Raw genomic sequence first — 19213 nt, forward strand, 5'->3', positions numbered from 1 at the left:
CATGGTCTTTTTTTAATTTTTAAAAATTTTTATTCTTTTATATTTTATATATGAGTGCTCTGCAAATACCTGCACACCAGAAGAGGACATCAGACCCTAAAATAGATGGTTGTGAGCCACCATGTGGGAATTGAACTCAGGACCTCTGGAAGAGCAGCCAGTGCTCTTAACCACCAAGCCATCTCTCCAGCATGCATAACCATCTAATAATTCCTAGGTCCATATTTTAAAGTACAAATGCATGTCCATGAAGCATATGAGAAAATGTCTCTTTTCTTAATTGACTAAAAAAATACCAAGAGCATTAGCAGAATTTCCAGACAGTTTATCACAAACAATAAGAGAATTTTATTTTATATAGTTTAATTTTATATAATTTCAGGCAGACATTCTGCTTATATGGACTTTTTACTTCACATTTGTATCTTCAACGCAGTGAAAATTCAGCCACAGCTGTTACGTTCTGCCATTTGTCTTCATTATAATATCTAGAGAAAATGTAACACATTATTTTGTACAGAAGCAAGTGTCCAACAGTTACTGATAAACAACTCCTAAGGGGAGAATGCTCACTGCCTGCATCACACCTGCTCCTTCTGCTCCTTCAGCAAGTGTTGGGGAGTTCTTTCTGGAGAGACAGAGACCGGCTCAGTAACATTCTAGAGGAAAGCCTGGCAAAGACTGACAAGGCGCTCTGCAGGGTTCTGCCTCTCACCTTGGAGCCTGGAGGAACTCTGTCCCTGTGCTTTTGGGCCTCATTCCCTGCTCAGGAACTGCTCAGACAGCACCTCCCAGTCTCTCATTTACCATTCCTTTGCCGTCCCCTACTCCATGCTGCAGTTAAATCTGCTTTCTTACCAAATATAGCATTATTGGAGCCTTCCTCTCAGGGCTCACACCAGAAGTCCAGCAGGAAGACCATAGCTTGACCAGGCTCCCACTGACACATTTTCATTTTGATACATCTCATTCCCCATCCTAATTAGATTTATACCAGGTGGTTCTTTAATTTTGTTGTGCCTCAGAAAACCCTGCTATCACAGTCATGCCTCCATGCCAATTCAAATCTTTGAGTAAGGAACCTAAATATCAGACAATCAGGAACGTAATGTATAGCTAAGTTACAGTTTGCTAATCAAAGTGGGATCTAGGGATCAGTAACAGCAGCAGCATCTAACAGTAGTCTTACTGTTAGAAATGAGGGTCCTTTGGTACCATTCTAAAGGGGCTGTAGCAAAAGCTCTGTCATAACGTGATCCCCAAGTGGTTCACAAATCATTATAGTTGGGGAAGCCAACTTTACTATGTTCACTCCTTGTGTGGGATGTACTAACCTCAGATGTCTTGACTCACTAAAGACTTCTCAGTTATTCCCAGCCTCATCTTCACTTCACCTTTGCAGACTTCATATCATAATCTTTATTTTCCCAGTCATAAACTATCATGCCTCACTTCTGGAACTTGAAATTACTACAGATGTGGGCATCATCTTCCAATCATCCTTCCTTACTACCCCACACAAGCAACTGATTAGTTACTAAGTCCTATCAACTGTTTAGACTGGTTCTCAGAATTCCCGAGTCAGACTTCAGAGGCAATAACCTGAGAATTACTATTTATAAATATCCAGGTGGTCTGAGTAGCATATTTTGTGAGATACACTAGTTCAGGTTTTTATTTTCCCAACTCTGTTCATATGGACTTTGACAAAGGTCACATCAGTCCAAATCCAAACCTTCTTGACAGAATGATCAAATAAAAAGTAACTGACTAGAATAAGATAAAAAGTGAGCATGACCTTAGAGGTCCTCTGCCATCTACTTCCCAAAACAAGAAAAAAGGTTTTCAGAAGTCCAGTCTCCAAGGATGGCGAAGCATAACTGATTTCAGTTCTTTGAGAGAACATTAGGTCTCTGTGCTTACATTATCCTGATACTTCTTTCTAGAAGGCCTATACTCAGGGTTCTCCATGGGCCTTAGATCATCCACCAGAGGAGTTCCACCTGAGCTGTGTACCCTAGTAGAATCATGTATACATTTCTATTAAAACACATTTACCTCCATCAGAGTTGTTTTAGCTAGCCAATATCTTCTATCAGACTACTAACTGACTGAGGCAACAATATCAACTCCGGCAACTAAACATCTAGAGCATGACATTTGGACTCCAGAAGTATTTCCCAAAAGTCTTAGCTGACTACAGACCATCCATATTTACATGAATGGATGTGTGTCAACCAAATAACAGGCTTGATAATTCTTCACCATGGTGTCAAAATACATTGATTTCTTTTCCTATAAAGCACTGGCTTCCCCTTTGTAGTTGGAGTAATAAATATGTCTGTCTGTGACTATATGTACTTACTTGATAACTTATTCTTCACATGGTAGCATAATCAAATTTACTATTAAATACAGCAACTAAACACATATTTTAGACTTTTGACAATTTAACCAAATAAAGGAAAAGTTTCAAAAGTGAGATTCCAGCTAGACTTGAGGAACTAATCAAACATCTAAAGGCAAATCATCACTGTACACTGGATGATTTTTTTTTGGTAGTCCTGGGATTTGAACCCAGGCTCTCACGTATACGAGGCCAAGTGTTCTACACTGAGCATTATCCTCAGGTCTCATAATGAGTGATTATATTTCAGATACTTTACATAGCTTATCTATAAGTCTCACAATTCTTTAAGGTAATAACTGTTTAACCAGGTTTACAGATAGCATACTAAAAATCCATAGACTCTTTTTGTTTGTTTGCTTTGTTTCTGTTTTTCGAGACAGCATTTCTCTGTGTAACAGCCCTTGCTATCCTAAAACTCACTCAATAGACCAGGTTGGCCTCGAACTCATTGAAATCAACCTGCTTCATCTTTCAAGTGCTGGGATTAAAGACATGCACCACCAAAGCCAGCAAATAGACTTTTAAGGAATTTATTCATGTGTCAGAATATAGGAATGTTCCATTATCTAAGGATTTCTATTTCCATCTCTCTGATACGTACATAGAATTACTTCCACCTCATCTGGTGTGTGCCTGTGTGCTATTTCTACCTACTATCATTATCTAAAATCTCAAGCTTCTCACCAAGACAGAAAGAGAATGGGAGTGTCTATCTGTGATTATATGGTTATATGATTAAAAGCTAAAAGTATCCTCTTTTAGGTTCATATAGTGTGTTGATCTAGTTCTGATTTGGGCAGTAATTATCTGTATAAACTAGGACAAGATCACTTATAAATCTGGTAAAATAATTTTGCCATTTGTAGAATGAAAAAATAGAAAAGACCATGCATGGCTCTCAAATTTTTGTGTTTACTGTAATCACCTTGAAAGTTTAATAGCGTTCAGATTCCTCTGCCTTCTCTCGAGTACCCGTAACTTACCAGGCTTTCAGCTGTCCTGGTGGTCAAAAGACCAGCACGGAGAAGGGTTGATCTAAACATTTTCTGAGGCCCCTTCTGCCTAGTGGTCACCATTTTCAGAGCCTATTTACCACTCTGTGTGCCTTAGCATTTTTTTTCTTTAATCAACACCGTGCTAGTTGCTTTTCAGTCATACTGAACAGGGTCCTAGATCATCAAAATGAACTTTACACTGTAGCCCTGATTAGATTACTGCCAAACCAGCTAAAACTTTAAATGCCAATGCTAAGAATAGGCTGTTGAATATTTTAAATAACCTGATCACAAGTTAGCTTGGTGCTTTGCTATTTTTACTAAATGAAAGGCAGTCACAAGTAGCCAGAGGTCAAAGGGCAAACACTTAGGTAAGGAGGCTGCTCTTAGTTAGGATAACAGCCTAGAAATAAGACAGGAGAGGGCAGCATCAGCTCAAACATTCCTCAGGGGTCTCTGAATTAAACTGCTGACTGTGAACAACTGAAACTCCCAGGCACAATTTGGTTTAGATCTGTTACTTAATCCCCAATTTTGACAATATCTGGTGTCATAAACTAATATGATAGACATAAAAAAGGATCAATAGCTTTCTTTTTTACTTTTTTCTTTTTTTTTTTTTGAGGGAGGGTTTCTCTGCCTCAGCTGTCCTGGAACTCACTCTGTAGACCAATCAGGCTGGCCTTGAACTCACAGAGACCCAACTGCCTCTGCCTCTTAAGTACTAGGATTAAAGGTGTGCACTGCCACTGCCCAGCTAGTTTTCCTATTTTTATTAATAAAGTTTTTATTAGCATACATATTAACAGAAAGTACACCTTGAGGGTTTTTTATAAATGTAACACACTAGTTTAGCTAGCATGGTAGAATTACCTATAACAACTTCTTTAGTTAATACCTTCATTCCAATGAGGGAATTCACTCCCAATTCCTTTAGAGTTTAGTTTACCTGGTTTATGCTACACACATATAAAAAATAGTAAATATATTCCCTATGAGTATCTAATACCTTATGTGAAATAAAAACTTCATTAAACTATATATATATATATATTATTTGATTATTACTATGTAGGACTTGAATGATTATACTACAGTTTACTTACCTATTTTAATTCATGTGCATCTGTCTAGATTCTGGTTTGGAACGATCATGACCAATAAATACTCTAGTATACATTTTTTTAAAAGAAAAGTCATGTTACCCTTGCCATCCTGAAACTTGCTACATAGAGCAGGTTTGCCTCAAATGCACAAGATCCATCCACCTGCCTCTGTCTCCCAAATGCCGGAGTTAAATATGTGCACCGCTCCACCTGGCCCTAGTCTATATCTTCTGGTGAACATATATAAACATCATTACTGAGCATAATCCTAGAAGTGGAACTGCCAGGTTGCTAGGGATTTTCTATCTCAAGATTTCTAGGGGTCCTGTACTGTGAACGGAACGATAACTACTAAAGCATGGAACAGTAGTTGTATCTGGGCCCTCCTAACACGGGAAAAGTCACACTCCTTCATGGGCCATTATGGATTTTGCTGTCAACATATGTCTTATTTGTGTGTAATACTCTAGCCCTTTGCCAAGTGACATAAAAAAAATTACTAGATTTAACAAGAGGCTCATAATAAGAGAAGGCTCAACAACAGATCCAAGCTATGCTGCAAGATGCTCTATCGCTTGCACAACATGGTCCAGTAGATCCAGAGGTGCTCTAAGCATCCCTGACAGATAGAGATGCTGAATGGTTCTTTTGGGAGGACTTCAGAGTTAAACGGTATGGCCCTTAGAATTTCAAAGTCAAGTTAAACTATACTTAAACACAGAATAACAGCATTTAGCCTGCGAATGGACCTTAGCACTGGGCCACTGTGTTACTGAGCTACTGTAGTGAAGGTCAGGTCTTCACTGCCAAATCAAACTAATATACATAAGATTGCACTCCAGCATGCATTAAAGGCACAAATAGGTCACATGAAGAACTGATACAACTGTTATAGCCCCTACTTTAACAGCTCTATTTTCTCTCATCCAGTCTACACTTAAGAGGTCATGGGGAGTGCTCTGTAGTTTGCTGACCAGGAAAAAGAAAAGATCAGATCTGGTTTACAAATTATTTAGCCCCTCTGATACAACTCAGGAAAAAAAAACAACAGAGAAATCTTCCAAGGGGCAGGACTTTGAGTAGTGTACCTGGTTGTTTGCTTTGCTGGAAGGAGGAATGACCAGATGTTGGATGTATACCAATTCATAGGTGGTAACAAATGATATGGATGCATGGCTGCGACTCGGAAGAAAAGCAGTAAGAAAAAATAGATGAAAAGGAAAATTGAGAAGAGGCATTATATAAAATTCTCTAAATGGGAAAAACCCATGAAACTATTTGTATGACATAAAAATATACACCAACTGGTGACCTCAGCAGAGGAGTCTTAATAATCAAGTGGACAGAATAATTAATACCAGATGCCAGTCAGTCTCTTTCTCTACAACCTCTGTCAGAACAAGGCTGGAGGAAGAGGAAGGAAGCTGAATAGTATCCTCTCTGTCCTTGGACATAAAGGAATGAGGTAGCAGGGAGAGCAGGCTCATCAGCATGGACCTAATTGGTCCTGTTATAGCAGAACACCTTGAAGTGCTCAGGCAGCAACGCGGCAGCAGGTAGATTACACTGACCAACTTTTATCAGGCAGAGGCAGTGTTTTCTCCTTTCCGGGAGAACACTGTGGCTCTGGATGAATATGCCTTCTGTATACACAACACTTTTGCCAAGACTGTGGCACATGAGTTTATAACCGCTGTAAAGAGTAATAATGGTGCCATGGTGTTATGGTTTGGATGTAAAATGCCCCTATGGGTTCCTGTGTTTCAACACTTGCTTCCCAGCAGGTGGTACTATTTTGAAAAGTTGTAGAACCCATGGGAAATAGAACCTTCATGGAAGATCAGGGGGGTTAGGGACTGGCTTAAGGCTTTATAGTTCAGGCTTACATACTATTCACTCTCTGCTGTCTCACATCAAACACCATGTGACCAGCTGTCTCGAGCTCTTGCCACCAGGCTTTCTCTACCATGATTTCTTCATAAACCATGAGCCAAAATAAACTCATCCCCTTTAAGTTGCTTTTTGTCGGGTATTTGGTCACAACTAGAAAAGTAATTCATGCAGAAAAGTTGGTACCAGGGGTGAGGTCACTGCTCTGATAAATATGATCACGCAGTCCTTAGGCATTTGGAACTGTTTTGTGGGAGGAATGTAGAGGAATCTGGAGCTGGGGATTAAAGAAGCCCAGAATATGTAAGCAGAGATTAATTTGCCATTCTAGTGAGTGTATAGAAAACTCCAGAGAAGGCTGGAGAGATGGCTCAGTAGTTAAGAGCATTGCCTGCTCTTCCAAAGGTCCTGAGTTCAATTCCCAGCAATCACATGGTGGCTCACAACCATCTGTAATGAGGTCTGCTGCCCTCTTCTGGCCTGCAGGCACACACAAAGACAGAATATTGTATACATAATAAATAAATAAATAAATAAATAAATAAATAAATAAGAAAACTCCAGAGAGTGTGGAAAGAAATGCAGACTCAATAATCCAGCCTATATAGGTTTAGACGGGAACCAGACCTATTTGGAACTAGATTACAGGCCATTTGTATTAACATCCTTTAAAAAAAAAAAGCTGACTATAGTTTGCCTATGTCCCGAAAACCTGAGTGTTGAATTAAAAACTAATGGACTCATTTGTTCAATGGAAGAAGTTTCAGGACACAAGAGCGTTGGGCATCATGGTTACTGCTCACTGTTCTTCTTGGCTGAGAGTTACACCACTGGCACCCCTTGTTCTCAAAACTTTGGATTTTGACTTAACTATGCTACTGGCATTTCTGGTTCTCCAGCAGGTGGATGGTATGCCTTAGAACTTTGAAACTTCCATAATCATATGACCAATTCCTGTATTAAGTCTCCTCTCACATAAAATACCCCATCTATCTAATCTATCTATCTATCTATCTATCTATCTATCTATCTATCTATCTATCTATCTATCTATCTATCTATCTATTTATCTATCATATGTATTTATATATTCGAGCAAAGAAACACTGGGAAAGGTTCTCTCTTTCAACACACTCTCTAAAAAGAAACTCTCCCAAAAGTACTAAATAGTGCAAGTGTTTGAGGGTATGTATGGAGAGACAGATACCTATTGATTCTTGTTCTGTTACTCTGGGCAGCCCTCAGTAATATAATTATTAGGTATAAAATGAATAGTATTGACTTAGGCAATCAGGAAGTTATTTAAAAGTGAAATTGTATAAACTTGGAGAGTCCTCAGAGCAGACACAGGAAAAAATGAGGATAAAGGTCAAGAATGAACATCTTGCATGGGTATATATACATACATATATATTTATATGTAATATATTAAATAATACATAAATATATAAAACTATATGTCATATTAGATTTCAGTTGTTTCATTGGCCATTCACTCATGAGAGGTTCTTTAGCTCCACTGTGGAATTAGAAAAATGTGCTTATTTTGATTTTAGAAGCCTTTAATGATTGCATTTGCCTCAACCACTTGGTAATATTTATCAGTTAAAATCTCCTACTCTTTAAATGTGTCAAAGTGAAATACTACTACCTATTATGATAATGGTGAGGAGTTGAGATGTTAAACATAGTGCCTCACACAGAAGAACTCAACCAATACCAGGTGAATAAAATAATTCTCCATCTTTAAAAAGCATACAACTAAAATAAAATTCAATAGCAGAGAATAGCAAATTGTTGAAGAAGAAGCATCCTAGGTAGATACATTTAAGTCAATGTCATAAGCTAAGTTTTCAAAAGATGAAGTATGCATTTTTACAAAGTTATCTTACTCGAGTTTATGACATTTGCTCAAGCTTTTGTAATTTTATCTTTTCAATTTTATGCAAAAACTTGAGAATACAAGTTATAAATTAATTTACTCTGCACAGAAAATATCTACCGTGAAGGCCAACTGAGCTCGCACCTGGAGGAACATCTGTAGGAGGAGAGTACCTTTTCTTCGCAGCAGCATTTTCACTTCTCATATGCCTAGTTCCTGGTGATGCCCTAACAATACAACAGATCTCTGATGCATATGAAGGAAACTGAAAAAGAAAAGAGTAGTTATTGCATAATTCCTCTACGTACTACATTTAATGCAGTCTTATTTAAAATAAAAATAGTCTCACTATTCTTGGTTAGAATGATAGAACCATATTGGAAAACAATGAGTAACATTTAAATAAAGAGATGATGAATTGTCTTATTTTCCTATTGTGAGAAAACACAATGACCAGAGCAACTTATAAAAAGAAAGCAATTTGGCGTATGGTTCCAGAGGGTTAGTCCATGACGATAAGATGAGGAATGACAACAGGAGCAGCCTGTCCCCAGTGATAACACCTCCAAGTCCTTCCCAAATAGGAAGGACCTGTATTCAAGCATATGAGCCTATGGGTGGGGCATTTCCATTCAAACCATCACAGAATGAAACATGAACTTATTGAGAGGATGAATTGAATCGTGATCTGAAATACTTTGGAGGGGGTATTTCTAATACCCTGCTTTATTGTCTAAATGAGGGAAATAAAAGTATTGTTTACTTATTTAAACCATGCATATTATCTTCTGTATGAATGCTATTTTATACCCAGATCTGCTTTCTTACTTTCAACAGCCTCTTCCATCTCACACACAGGACAGAGAATTTTCCTAAGGAAAGGGGTTAGCAGATCATTTCCTCCTTGGAAGATTTCTGGCCATCTGGGGTAGAGGGTCTATGCTAAAAACAGCTGAATGAAGGAAACTTAAATCAGCAAATGCTGAGATCCCAAGCCCAAAGAGCCTTTTACCTCCAGACAAGAGGCTAAAAGATTCTTCTCTCAGTTGTCCAAAGATCTAATGTTGTTAGCCTGAGAGTTCAGACATATCATCTAACAATGACTTCACAGTTGTCAAGCACTACTTACAATTGAGATTTAGTTACCTTTCCACATCCACAGTATTAACTATTACTGTATATATAAATCACTAACATACAGAGAAAGTATATGTGTGCACACAGGCTCATGTGCGGAGTGGGGTTCAGAGTGGGGAGAGAAAGGAGAACTTGTTGTTTAATGCTATGTATATCAGGATAGCTAGTCCATGAGCTTCTGGGGATTCTCTTGTCTCTAGGGACAAACAATTTTAGAGGAGTCTCAAACAAGGTAGAAGGTGAGGACCAACACCCAAGGCTATCCTCTGACCTCCACATGTAGACCACGGCATCTCTATAAATACATACAGATCCATACATATACATACATGCACACACAAATAGAATCCATGACATTCTGACATAATACACGGATAAAAGAGTGAGGCATGACAAAAAATTTCACACAGTATCGAAAGATAAGATTTTTTTCCCAAGCTTCTGAAACAGAAAAAAAATCAGCATGGTTTCACAAAACAACATGGGAAGTTAGAATTCTGATAAGATAATGTTGAAGAAATACTAAAGAAAATTATTTGTACCTCAAATTCTCTAACTAGAGTAGAAGAATATCCAACTATGAGGATAGAATTAAAACCTGTTCTGTCATGAACAATCCCATATTCCTTTTCATAAGAGGTAATGCAGAATTCACTTCTCTAAATTAAGGAAAAGAGAGGGAGGGAAGTAAAAAGGAAGGGAGGAAGGGAGAGAGGGAGGGAGGAGAGAGAGAGCGAGCACACACAGCAGCTGGGGAGTTTGTATAGTAGATTTGTGAGATGAATCCCCAGAATTGTGGTTCAGGCAAATCTAAGGATGATTGGTAACGGTGTCCAGGCACAGAAAGCACAAATCAGAAGACTCCAGCAGAAACTTTTTTCAGTGAGTTAAAATCTGATGGATCTTCAGATCTAAAATGTTGCACAAATGATTAACAAAGAATTTAGGGCTGGTTAGATACGAAAACAAGGAAACAAGTATCGTGGGCAGAACAATACCCTTCTCAAAAAGACATCAGTTATTATGAAGGTGACTTTATTTGGTAATATGGTCTTAACAGATTTCATCAAGTTAGATCAGGCCCTGGTTCAATATAGCCTGTGTCCTTATAAGAACAGGAAACATGGACATTGCCATACAGGGAAAATGTGAAGGCACAGAGATACACAAAGACGGAAGGGAGCTATATGAGAACTGACACAGACCGGACTGATGCTGTTCCAGTCACAAAATGCTGGCATGAAGCCTGACAGAAGAAAAATTCACTCCCAGTGGGTGTGGAGGAGCTGTACTCTGCTGGCATCCTAATTTCAGAGTTGTGGTAGGTATATTCTCCTGTTTTAAGAAACCATCTACTTTGTAATATTTATCATAGCCATATCAACAAATTACTACTCCAGGAAGTAAACCACTGGGAGAAGCGATTGCAGTTTGCTGTATGCTCTGAACAGTGAAGAATCTCCAATGATACAAATACTTACGAGACCAAAAACTTTATTCTCTTTCTTAAGAAAGAGAAGTTCTGAAGAAAACAGTTGTTCGTGTTCCATTTTATTCAGACAGAGAAAAGGACTGTATTTGAACAATCCACCTAATGGTCGGAGGTTGATCTGACAGGACCAACACCCATGTTGACAGACCAGTCAGTACACTGCTCTTAGCCAGAACGGAAAACTGTTGCATGGAGAAAACTTTCCTAAGACTGTGCTTTTCCAGGACGAGTGCCAGGCAACTTCAGTGTATACAGCTGCTATTAGAACCTGCTACAAATGGGTTCTAGTTCAGCTTTTTGAAGGAACTAACAGGGAAGCACTCCCAAAGTATAGTGGGAAAGATCAATGGTTATAAACAATGGAAGAACAGATAATTCCCAAAATGTCAAAAATTTATATTACCAAAGGATAAATTAAGCAATAGCCAGAGATATAACACAAATATATGAGCTAAAAAAGAATTCTGTAAGATAAAGATAACTGACTTAATATATTTTTAAAGTTCCCCACTCTGCTTTTAAAATAAAAAAAAGCCTCACACTCCAGCATGTCCTCAAAAAGAAGGCATCATCATGTTTGGAGCAGGATTTCCCTACGTAGTCCAGCCTGGCCTTGAGCCGCTCTACTTCTCCCTTCCAAGTGCTGGGATTAAGAAAATCTTCTGCTTGCAAATGAGAAGGTGGAAAAATAATTTATTTGGAAAGGAATGAAATTTGGGATGAACTCTGTTTCTCTGTTCAATACCAAATGCTGTGAAAAGAGTTGTAATGGAGAATGGCAACTTGCTATGTTAGCTCAGCAAGTTCTGCACCCAGTCTTAGACAATTACAGTTTTCCATTTCCCTGGCAATGACAGATGGACCAGGGCAGACGTGCAACTCAGGCAAAGTTAACAGAAGCCCTTAGCCAATACTGAAATACATGTACACATAAAAATATTCCTTTCAGTCTAGTGTGGTGGCACACCCCTTTAATCCCAGCACTCAGAAGGCAGAAGCAGGTGGACCTCTGTGAGTTTGAGGCCAGCCTAGTCTACAGAGTGAGTTCCAGGACAGTCAAATATACACAGAGAAATTCTGCCTCAAAAAAATGTAATAATAATCTTTTTTTCTTCTCCTTGGGCTATATCAAACCATAGAAGATGGTGAAAGTCTGTTTGTAACAGATGACTGGGGTACAATAAGGACAAGCTGAGGTTAAAAACAAGTGTGAGAATTAGAGTTTGGGATCCCTAAGACCCATGTAAATGTCAGGCAAGTATGATGGCTTGATGTCATCCCAGAACCAGAAAGGCAGAAACAGAATTGGCTGAGCATGCTGGCTAGCCAGGTTCATCCAAACTGGGAGTTCCAGGTCCAAAAAGAGATCATGCCTCAATATATAAGGTTCTGGGAAGGAACTGGAGAAGGCATTTGATATCAACCTCAGAACTACACACACATACCTGGACACACCTGTGCCCATGACATGAGAATACGCATGCAAACACCATACATTTATATCCAAATAATAAATAAAAACAATCGTAGAAACATATAGAAGTTTCACCGGTTGGTGGTGGTGAGTGCTTTTAATCCCAGCACTTGGGAGGTAGAGGCAGAGGCAGAGGCAGAGGCAGGTGAATCTCTGAGTTTGAGGCCAACCTGGTCTACAAGAGCTAGTTCCAGCATAGGTTCCAAAGATACAGGCAAACTCTGCCTTGAAAAACAAAGAGAAAAAAAGGCATCTAGAAGTCTCAACAGGGATTTCTAACAAGTGCTACTCAATTTCTGAATTCAATCATTTTCTTTCCCATTTATGAGTCAATAAGTCATCCTACCCTGTCCCATTTTGGATTATATGCGTGTGCGTGCGTGCGTGCGTGTGTGTGTGTGTGTGTGTGTGTGTGTGTGTGTGTGTGTGTATGTATGTATACAAAGAAACTTGTGAAAAACAATAAGAGATCCACTGAGTTCAGGGAGTAAAATATTTTTTGCCTTGCTTGGGCATGATGGCACATGCCTGTAATCTAAACATTTGGGAAGTTAAAACGAGAGTTTGAGGTTAAGACTGTGAATCTGAGTCTAGCCTGAACTACACAAAAGTTCTAGTCATGAAAAGTGAAAGAAAACAAAACAGTTTGTAATCTAGAATTACTATACTAAACTTTCCTTTGTACATAATACAATTCTCAGATAATAAAATTAGGACACAACACTGTTAAAACTAGGTACCGATAGGTAAAAGTGAAGTTAGATGCACACAGAACAATTCAGTCAAAATAGATTTTACACCTAATTGTGAGACCTACACCTCTTTAACAAAAACATTAGCAGAAGCTTCCTAACATTTGATTTGATTATGACTTTTTGTATGACACCAAAGATATAGGCCACAAAAGAAAAATTAGACAAGTTAAATGATGAAAAATTCCAAATGTTGTGTTTCAAAATATCCTATGTACAGAATAAAAAGAAAACTCATAAAAGTGGAAGCTCACAAAGCTAAGAACTGAGTCTTCTCTACATACATAAAGGATGTTAGTCTCAAAAAAATCATCATAACTATCTTTACAGCAATTGAAGAAAAATCTTAAAATGTTACCTCACTTGAAGGACTTTCTTGCCAACTTGACACAGGAACAATTTCACTTGAGTTAACATAATTGCTGACATTTGGAAATAGTTCTTCAAAAGATACATTTTGCACTGGAGACAAATCAATCTATATAACAATATAACTCCTTTTACAGTTTCAAATATAATTAGTGTTAGGTAATGAAACATATTGAGAACACTATCTTATTCAAGTATTTTCTTGTGTATTTGAGGCACAAACAACTTCATTTGAATAAACATTATTAATTACATTTGGAAATAATTCTTTAAGACATATTTAAGTGGATAAATCAATGTATAAATATTTTTTTCATTAAAGCAAAACAGAATATAAAATCACATATACTGGCAAGGATGTACAGAGATTGGAACCTTGTGCATTGCTATTAAGATTGTGAAATGATGCAAGTTCTATGGTATAGATTTTCTAGAAAATTTAAAGTGCCCCTACCATATGATCTAGAAATTCTACTTCTGGGTATATACTCAGAGGAGCTGAAAAGAGGGTGCTTATATTTATACATATACTTTTAGCACCAGTGTTCATAACAACCAAAGCAGAAATGACCAAAATGTCCACTGACCAACAGACACATAAAGAAAATGTAATATTATAACAGAATGTTTTCATATATAAAATATAAGTAATTGTGTGTGTGTGTGTGTTGTATTGTGCTGTGAGTGCACGTGCCTCTACACTTACATGAAAATCAGAGAACATCTTTCAGGAGTTGGTTTTCACTTTTTACTGTATGAGTCCTAAGGATAGACCTCAGGTGGTAAGAAAGTACCCTTACCTACTGAGCCATCCCACAGTATGTGTTTTTGAAATTATTTTATTTTATGTATATGGTGTTTTGGCTACACAAGTCTATGTGTCATGTGTATGTAGGACCCATGGAGGCCAGAAGAGGGTGCTGAATTTCCTGGACCTGGAGTTCTAGAGGGTTGTGAGCCACAATGTGGGTGTTGGAAATCATACCCCAGTCCTGTGGAAGAATAGCCAGTGCTCTTAGCCACTGAATCATCTCTCTGGCCCTTAGAAGTAATTTCTGACACATGCTATCACATATGTGAACTTGAGGGCATAATATTTGTGTATTACATTAGTCATAATAGGAGGAATACTGCTGGGTATGGTGAGATATACCCAAAGTCCTAGCTACTAGGGGAGGCTGGGGTAGGAGGGTCAATTGATCTCAGGATAAGTCAAACCCTATCTCAAAAAATAAAGGCTACGTAATGTGTGATGCTTAACTATATGAAGCACTTCATGTAGTCAAATCACAGAGAGAAAGTAGAAAGGTGATTAGGAAGGGCCCAATAGGGAGTTACTGTTTTATTGGTATTGGTTTTACAAGATGAAAAAGAATTCTAGAACTAGATGGAGATGATGATTATATGGAAATGTTCAATGCACAACTAAACATGATTAAAATTCCAAATTTTATGTTACATATACAGAAAAGACTGGTTGTAATTGTATATGATTTTGATCCCAGCACTCCAAAGGTTGAGCTGCGCTGGTCTATGCATTCAAGGGCAGCCTGGTCTACAAAAGGAGTTCTAGGCCAGTCAGGGAATGAGGGGGAAGAGAAGGGAGGGGTGGAGGGAGAAGAATTTGTGACCTGGCAAGTCTGGCTAGAGAAGGTTCAGTCACTAAGAATGTGTACTGCAGAGGACCTATGTTTAGTTCCCAGTATCCATGTCAGGAAGTTCACAACCACCTGTGACTCCAGCTCCAGGGGATTGGATGCCCTCTTTTGGCCTTTGTGGGTACTCACACTCAGATGGACATACTCACAGACACGAGACATGTATACATAATTAAAAATAAAATCTTTAAACAAAACTCCTAAACAAACCCTGGTTGGTGTTACAGTATTCCTCCTTACATACAGAGTATTCCCAGTGAAAGTGTGTTTATGTAGTAGAAAAGTTCAGGTAGTATTCTTCATGGGCAAATGCCCCCAGAACAATAGAAACAGATGAATGGGGAGAGGAGAAGTCAGGACACAGATATCACAAAGGCCAAAGGCTGGTACTTACCACTAAGTCAGCTGCGTCTGAAGATGGCGTACTTGTTAACAGGGCTTTGTTTTGCTTATCAGGAGTAGAACTTTTTTTCTATAAATATTCATAAAATAAATCAATTATTAGAAAGAAAACATTTTAAAAATAGTAACTCAAGCTTAGTAGATTAGACCATGTGTAATAATAATAAAATCCTTATTCTGCTAATTAAATTTTAAATAACCTGACAGAAAACTGAAGAATTTTCTAGACTGAATTAGGTCAAGCAACTCTGAATAGAACTGTATCTGGTGTAACAACTACAGAAGAATGCTGAGGTTGAAATCACTATTAATTTAGAAAGAGAAGCTAGAATGATAAATAATTAGCTTTGATTACCTCTTTTAACCACCTTAAATTACTTTCAGCATTTGTTTAGTTCCTGGAAGAGAACTGTACTTTTCATGGGCAGACTCACATCAACAAAATGGGAGTAGAAAGTAGGGGAGAAACTAGAGGGAAAATGGGAGATGCAAAGATGCAGAAAGAGAGGGACGCCTGAAGAGAACAGAAGGAAAAAGAGAAGATGATTGAGAGAAGGGAGGAGAGAGACAAAAGACAACAGAAACAGAAAAAGAGACAGAGGCACAGAAGGGCAGGGATAGTGGTGGAGAAGGGAGACAGGTAATGAGACAGAGACAGGAGTCAGAAAGAGACAAGCATAGACCACAGAGAAGAAAGAGGCAGGAAAGCAAAGAAACGTGAGTGACAGATGGGTAGAGTGACTGAGGTAGGTAGTTTTATTTCCAGCAATCAGGGGCCTTCTAAATCTTAGACTGCATAAACCCACCATGCCTTCCGGGGAAGTCTCTTTTCTTTACTGTGTGATCGTTACATGACGCCAAGTTTGGATCTGGAACCCAAACCCTGAGATAAACTGAAAATCATAGTTAAGTCTCTACTAGTTTTATTCCACTTTTACTTTTCTTTCACTCTGTTTTTCTTCTGATTTAATCTATTTAAATTAGCTGAAATAAACTAATCTAAAATAGATTATTAAGAAAATATTAAAAACTTATGGGTATATCTGCTTGGTACAGAATATGTTAACTCTTACTTATTAGCTACATACTTTAAATTTCTCTATCTGAACAATGAGGAGCAGCCTATCTTCAGGATTGGTGAGCAAGGATTTACAGAGAAAGAGAAGATTCTGGAGAGAAGACAGAATGAGCGTTCTGGTGAGCTAGTTCTATCATCACCGAGGCAGGCTCAGGGGTCTCTGTTCACATTTCCTTGAACAAAGAGCCTACTAGTACACCGTAAGGGGTAAGTTTAGCACTAACCAAGCTGCATCAGGATCTTTAGGATCTTCATCAGCTGTCAAGCTGAGGTCGTCACCTCAGCCTTCGGCCAAGTCCTGAGCACACAGCACAACACAGACTTGGGTGATGCATACTCTTTGTTCAGAACTCCCCACTGGATCCAGGTAGTCACTGTTCAGTCCCTTATTTTCTCAGGCATCATCTGCTCCAATAAGCCACCTGAACTCTTATTATGTCTCAGAATCTGCTTTGCAGGGCTCCCGATGACACAGCTGTCAATACTTAGTTCACTTTTAAAAAGCATTAGCTTGCATGCAGCTGTAAAATTTAGCTACTTTTTCTCTATATTTGTTAACAAATCGTGCATTATTAAACCTTCCCAATCAGTACATTGTAGTCTTTCCATAATTAGGAGTTAATAAAATACCAGGACTTACCAACACAGGTTGCAGGGGCTGAGGCAACAGAACATCCTCGACTGCGATGCCTTCAAGAGCTGAACTATAATGGGAGAATGGAGCCTTGCTGTCTAGACAACCAGAGCTTAACTTTGTTTGAACTTGTGGACCGCTATCTTCAGATTTCTTTGCAGGCTGAAACACATGCACAATAGCAAATATAATTCACAATGCCACGAAATATCCCTTGTCCTTCTCAGGCATCCTATTACTTCTTCAAGTTGAAAAAAAGGTTTAAATGTGCAGATAATTGATTTTTTAGGAAAAAAGAATGTGTTCTAAGGCTGGGGTATCTCCAGCACTATAAAACATGACAACACAAAGCCTGTCATATGCCTAAAAAGCTATGTGTTCCATATATTTAAATGAAAAAATCTGGTGAAAGACAAATTAGGTTGAAATACTCAGTTCTACCACATTTAAGGTAACAGCTCTCACATGGTGTTTTACAAAGTTGGAGGTGTGGATTGGTCAGTGGCAGAGCATTTGGCTAGCAGGGGTGACAAATTGGGTAAAAATGAGCTAGAAAACCAAACAATGTTTGCAAAAACAAATTATTAGGTTTGTTTTTCAACACCTAAAATTATACGAGGGAAAATATTAATCTATTTATTGCTGTCTACCTTTTATAAATGTGAGGTTTGTCTTCTCTTTTTCAACATTGGCTTTCAATGATCAGGTATCAATTTTGATGAATGATCATTATAATTTATTAATGATTTCTTTCATGTATTATGCCTTTGGCAGTATATTTAAAATTCATTATCATGTCCCAAATGTTAAGTTTCAAACCCGGGACAAAGAGCTGGGGTGCCTATTTAACATATAAAAGCAGTCCTGGTCACCGGGTTCTCCCAGCGACCCTCAGTTCCTACGTGTTATAGAGTAATGACAGAGTTGAAGACTAGATAGTTATGGTTACAGTTTTCCTTAGTTATGATAGGAAGTAAATTAGGTACAAAAGTTTGGACTCATCCAGAAAGGATAAATAACGTAATATTCCCCTAAATTTGCCAAATACTCATAAACTGGACATTGTAAACATATCCCTTACTTGGTAATTGTTCTTATTGTATATAGTTTTGCATTGTTAGAGTTAAAATCTTTCTTTTTATTTAGACAAAAAGAGGGAAGTTTTGTGGAATAATCTTTTTGTAAACTGTAAAGATGCGTCATTCGGACTGGATTAATAAAAAGTTGAACAGTCAATAACTAGGCAGAGGAGGGATAGACAGGAGTGGTGGCCAGAGAGAAAAGGGGAGCCACCTAGCCAGACAAGAGCCAGCCAGCCCCCAGCTGGCTGGCCAGACATGGAGGAAGCAGGAAAGCAGGGTGGACTACATAGATAAGGTAAACAAGTCTCAGGGCAGCACATAGATTGATAGAAATTAGCTTAATCTAAGTCGTAAGAGCTAGCTAAAAACAAGCCTACACTATAATTAATAAGTGTCCATATAGTGGTTTAGGAGCTGGTTGGTGAAATAAAGAGCAGGTTGCATGTAGCTAGCTATATGCATTTCTATGCCAATCAATCAACTGAATCACCTCTCCAGCCCCTCCAATAATATCTCAAGACAAAGATTAGAAGTCTTTTCAATACTCCTCACTCCTTCCTCTATATCAATCTGTCAATTCTACAGGCAAAATTATCTTCAATCCATACACATCTCTCTCTCTCTTCTATCTATAAAACACGAAACACAAAATCTCTCACCAAAACTATTTTTAATTTCTTAGTGATAAGTCTCCCTGCTAACATGTTTGCCTTTTCCCAATTTATTCCCTAATCTATATAATAGGAAGAAAGTGGGTCTTAGAGCAACAAAGACCTGCCACAAACTACTAAAAAATGATAAAAACATAAACCTGTTTTCTCAACTATAGATACTATCAAACAAGAAAGCAAG

The 19213-nt window shown here is 38.2% G+C and overlaps 1 protein-coding gene across 1 annotated transcript in view; it reads right to left on the reverse strand.

Moving 5' to 3' along the window:
• Positions 1-456: 456 nt before the first annotated feature.
• The window catches only part of Meikin (meiotic kinetochore factor), a 38513-nt gene continuing 19756 nt past the window's right edge, over positions 457-19213 (reverse strand). The window contains exons 10-14 of the mRNA XM_075989597.1: positions 17286-17441; positions 15560-15637; positions 13497-13616; positions 8428-8548; positions 457-488 (exon numbers count right to left, since the gene is read on the reverse strand). Coding sequence (XP_075845712.1) covers positions 457-488; positions 8428-8548; positions 13497-13616; positions 15560-15637; positions 17286-17441 — 507 coding nt within the window. The remainder of the gene's footprint in view (positions 489-8427; positions 8549-13496; positions 13617-15559; positions 15638-17285; positions 17442-19213) is intronic.

The sequence above is a fragment of the Microtus pennsylvanicus genome, chromosome 11 (assembly GCF_037038515.1).
Source record: "Microtus pennsylvanicus isolate mMicPen1 chromosome 11, mMicPen1.hap1, whole genome shotgun sequence".
In the NCBI taxonomy this organism is placed as follows: Eukaryota; Metazoa; Chordata; class Mammalia; order Rodentia; family Cricetidae; genus Microtus; species Microtus pennsylvanicus.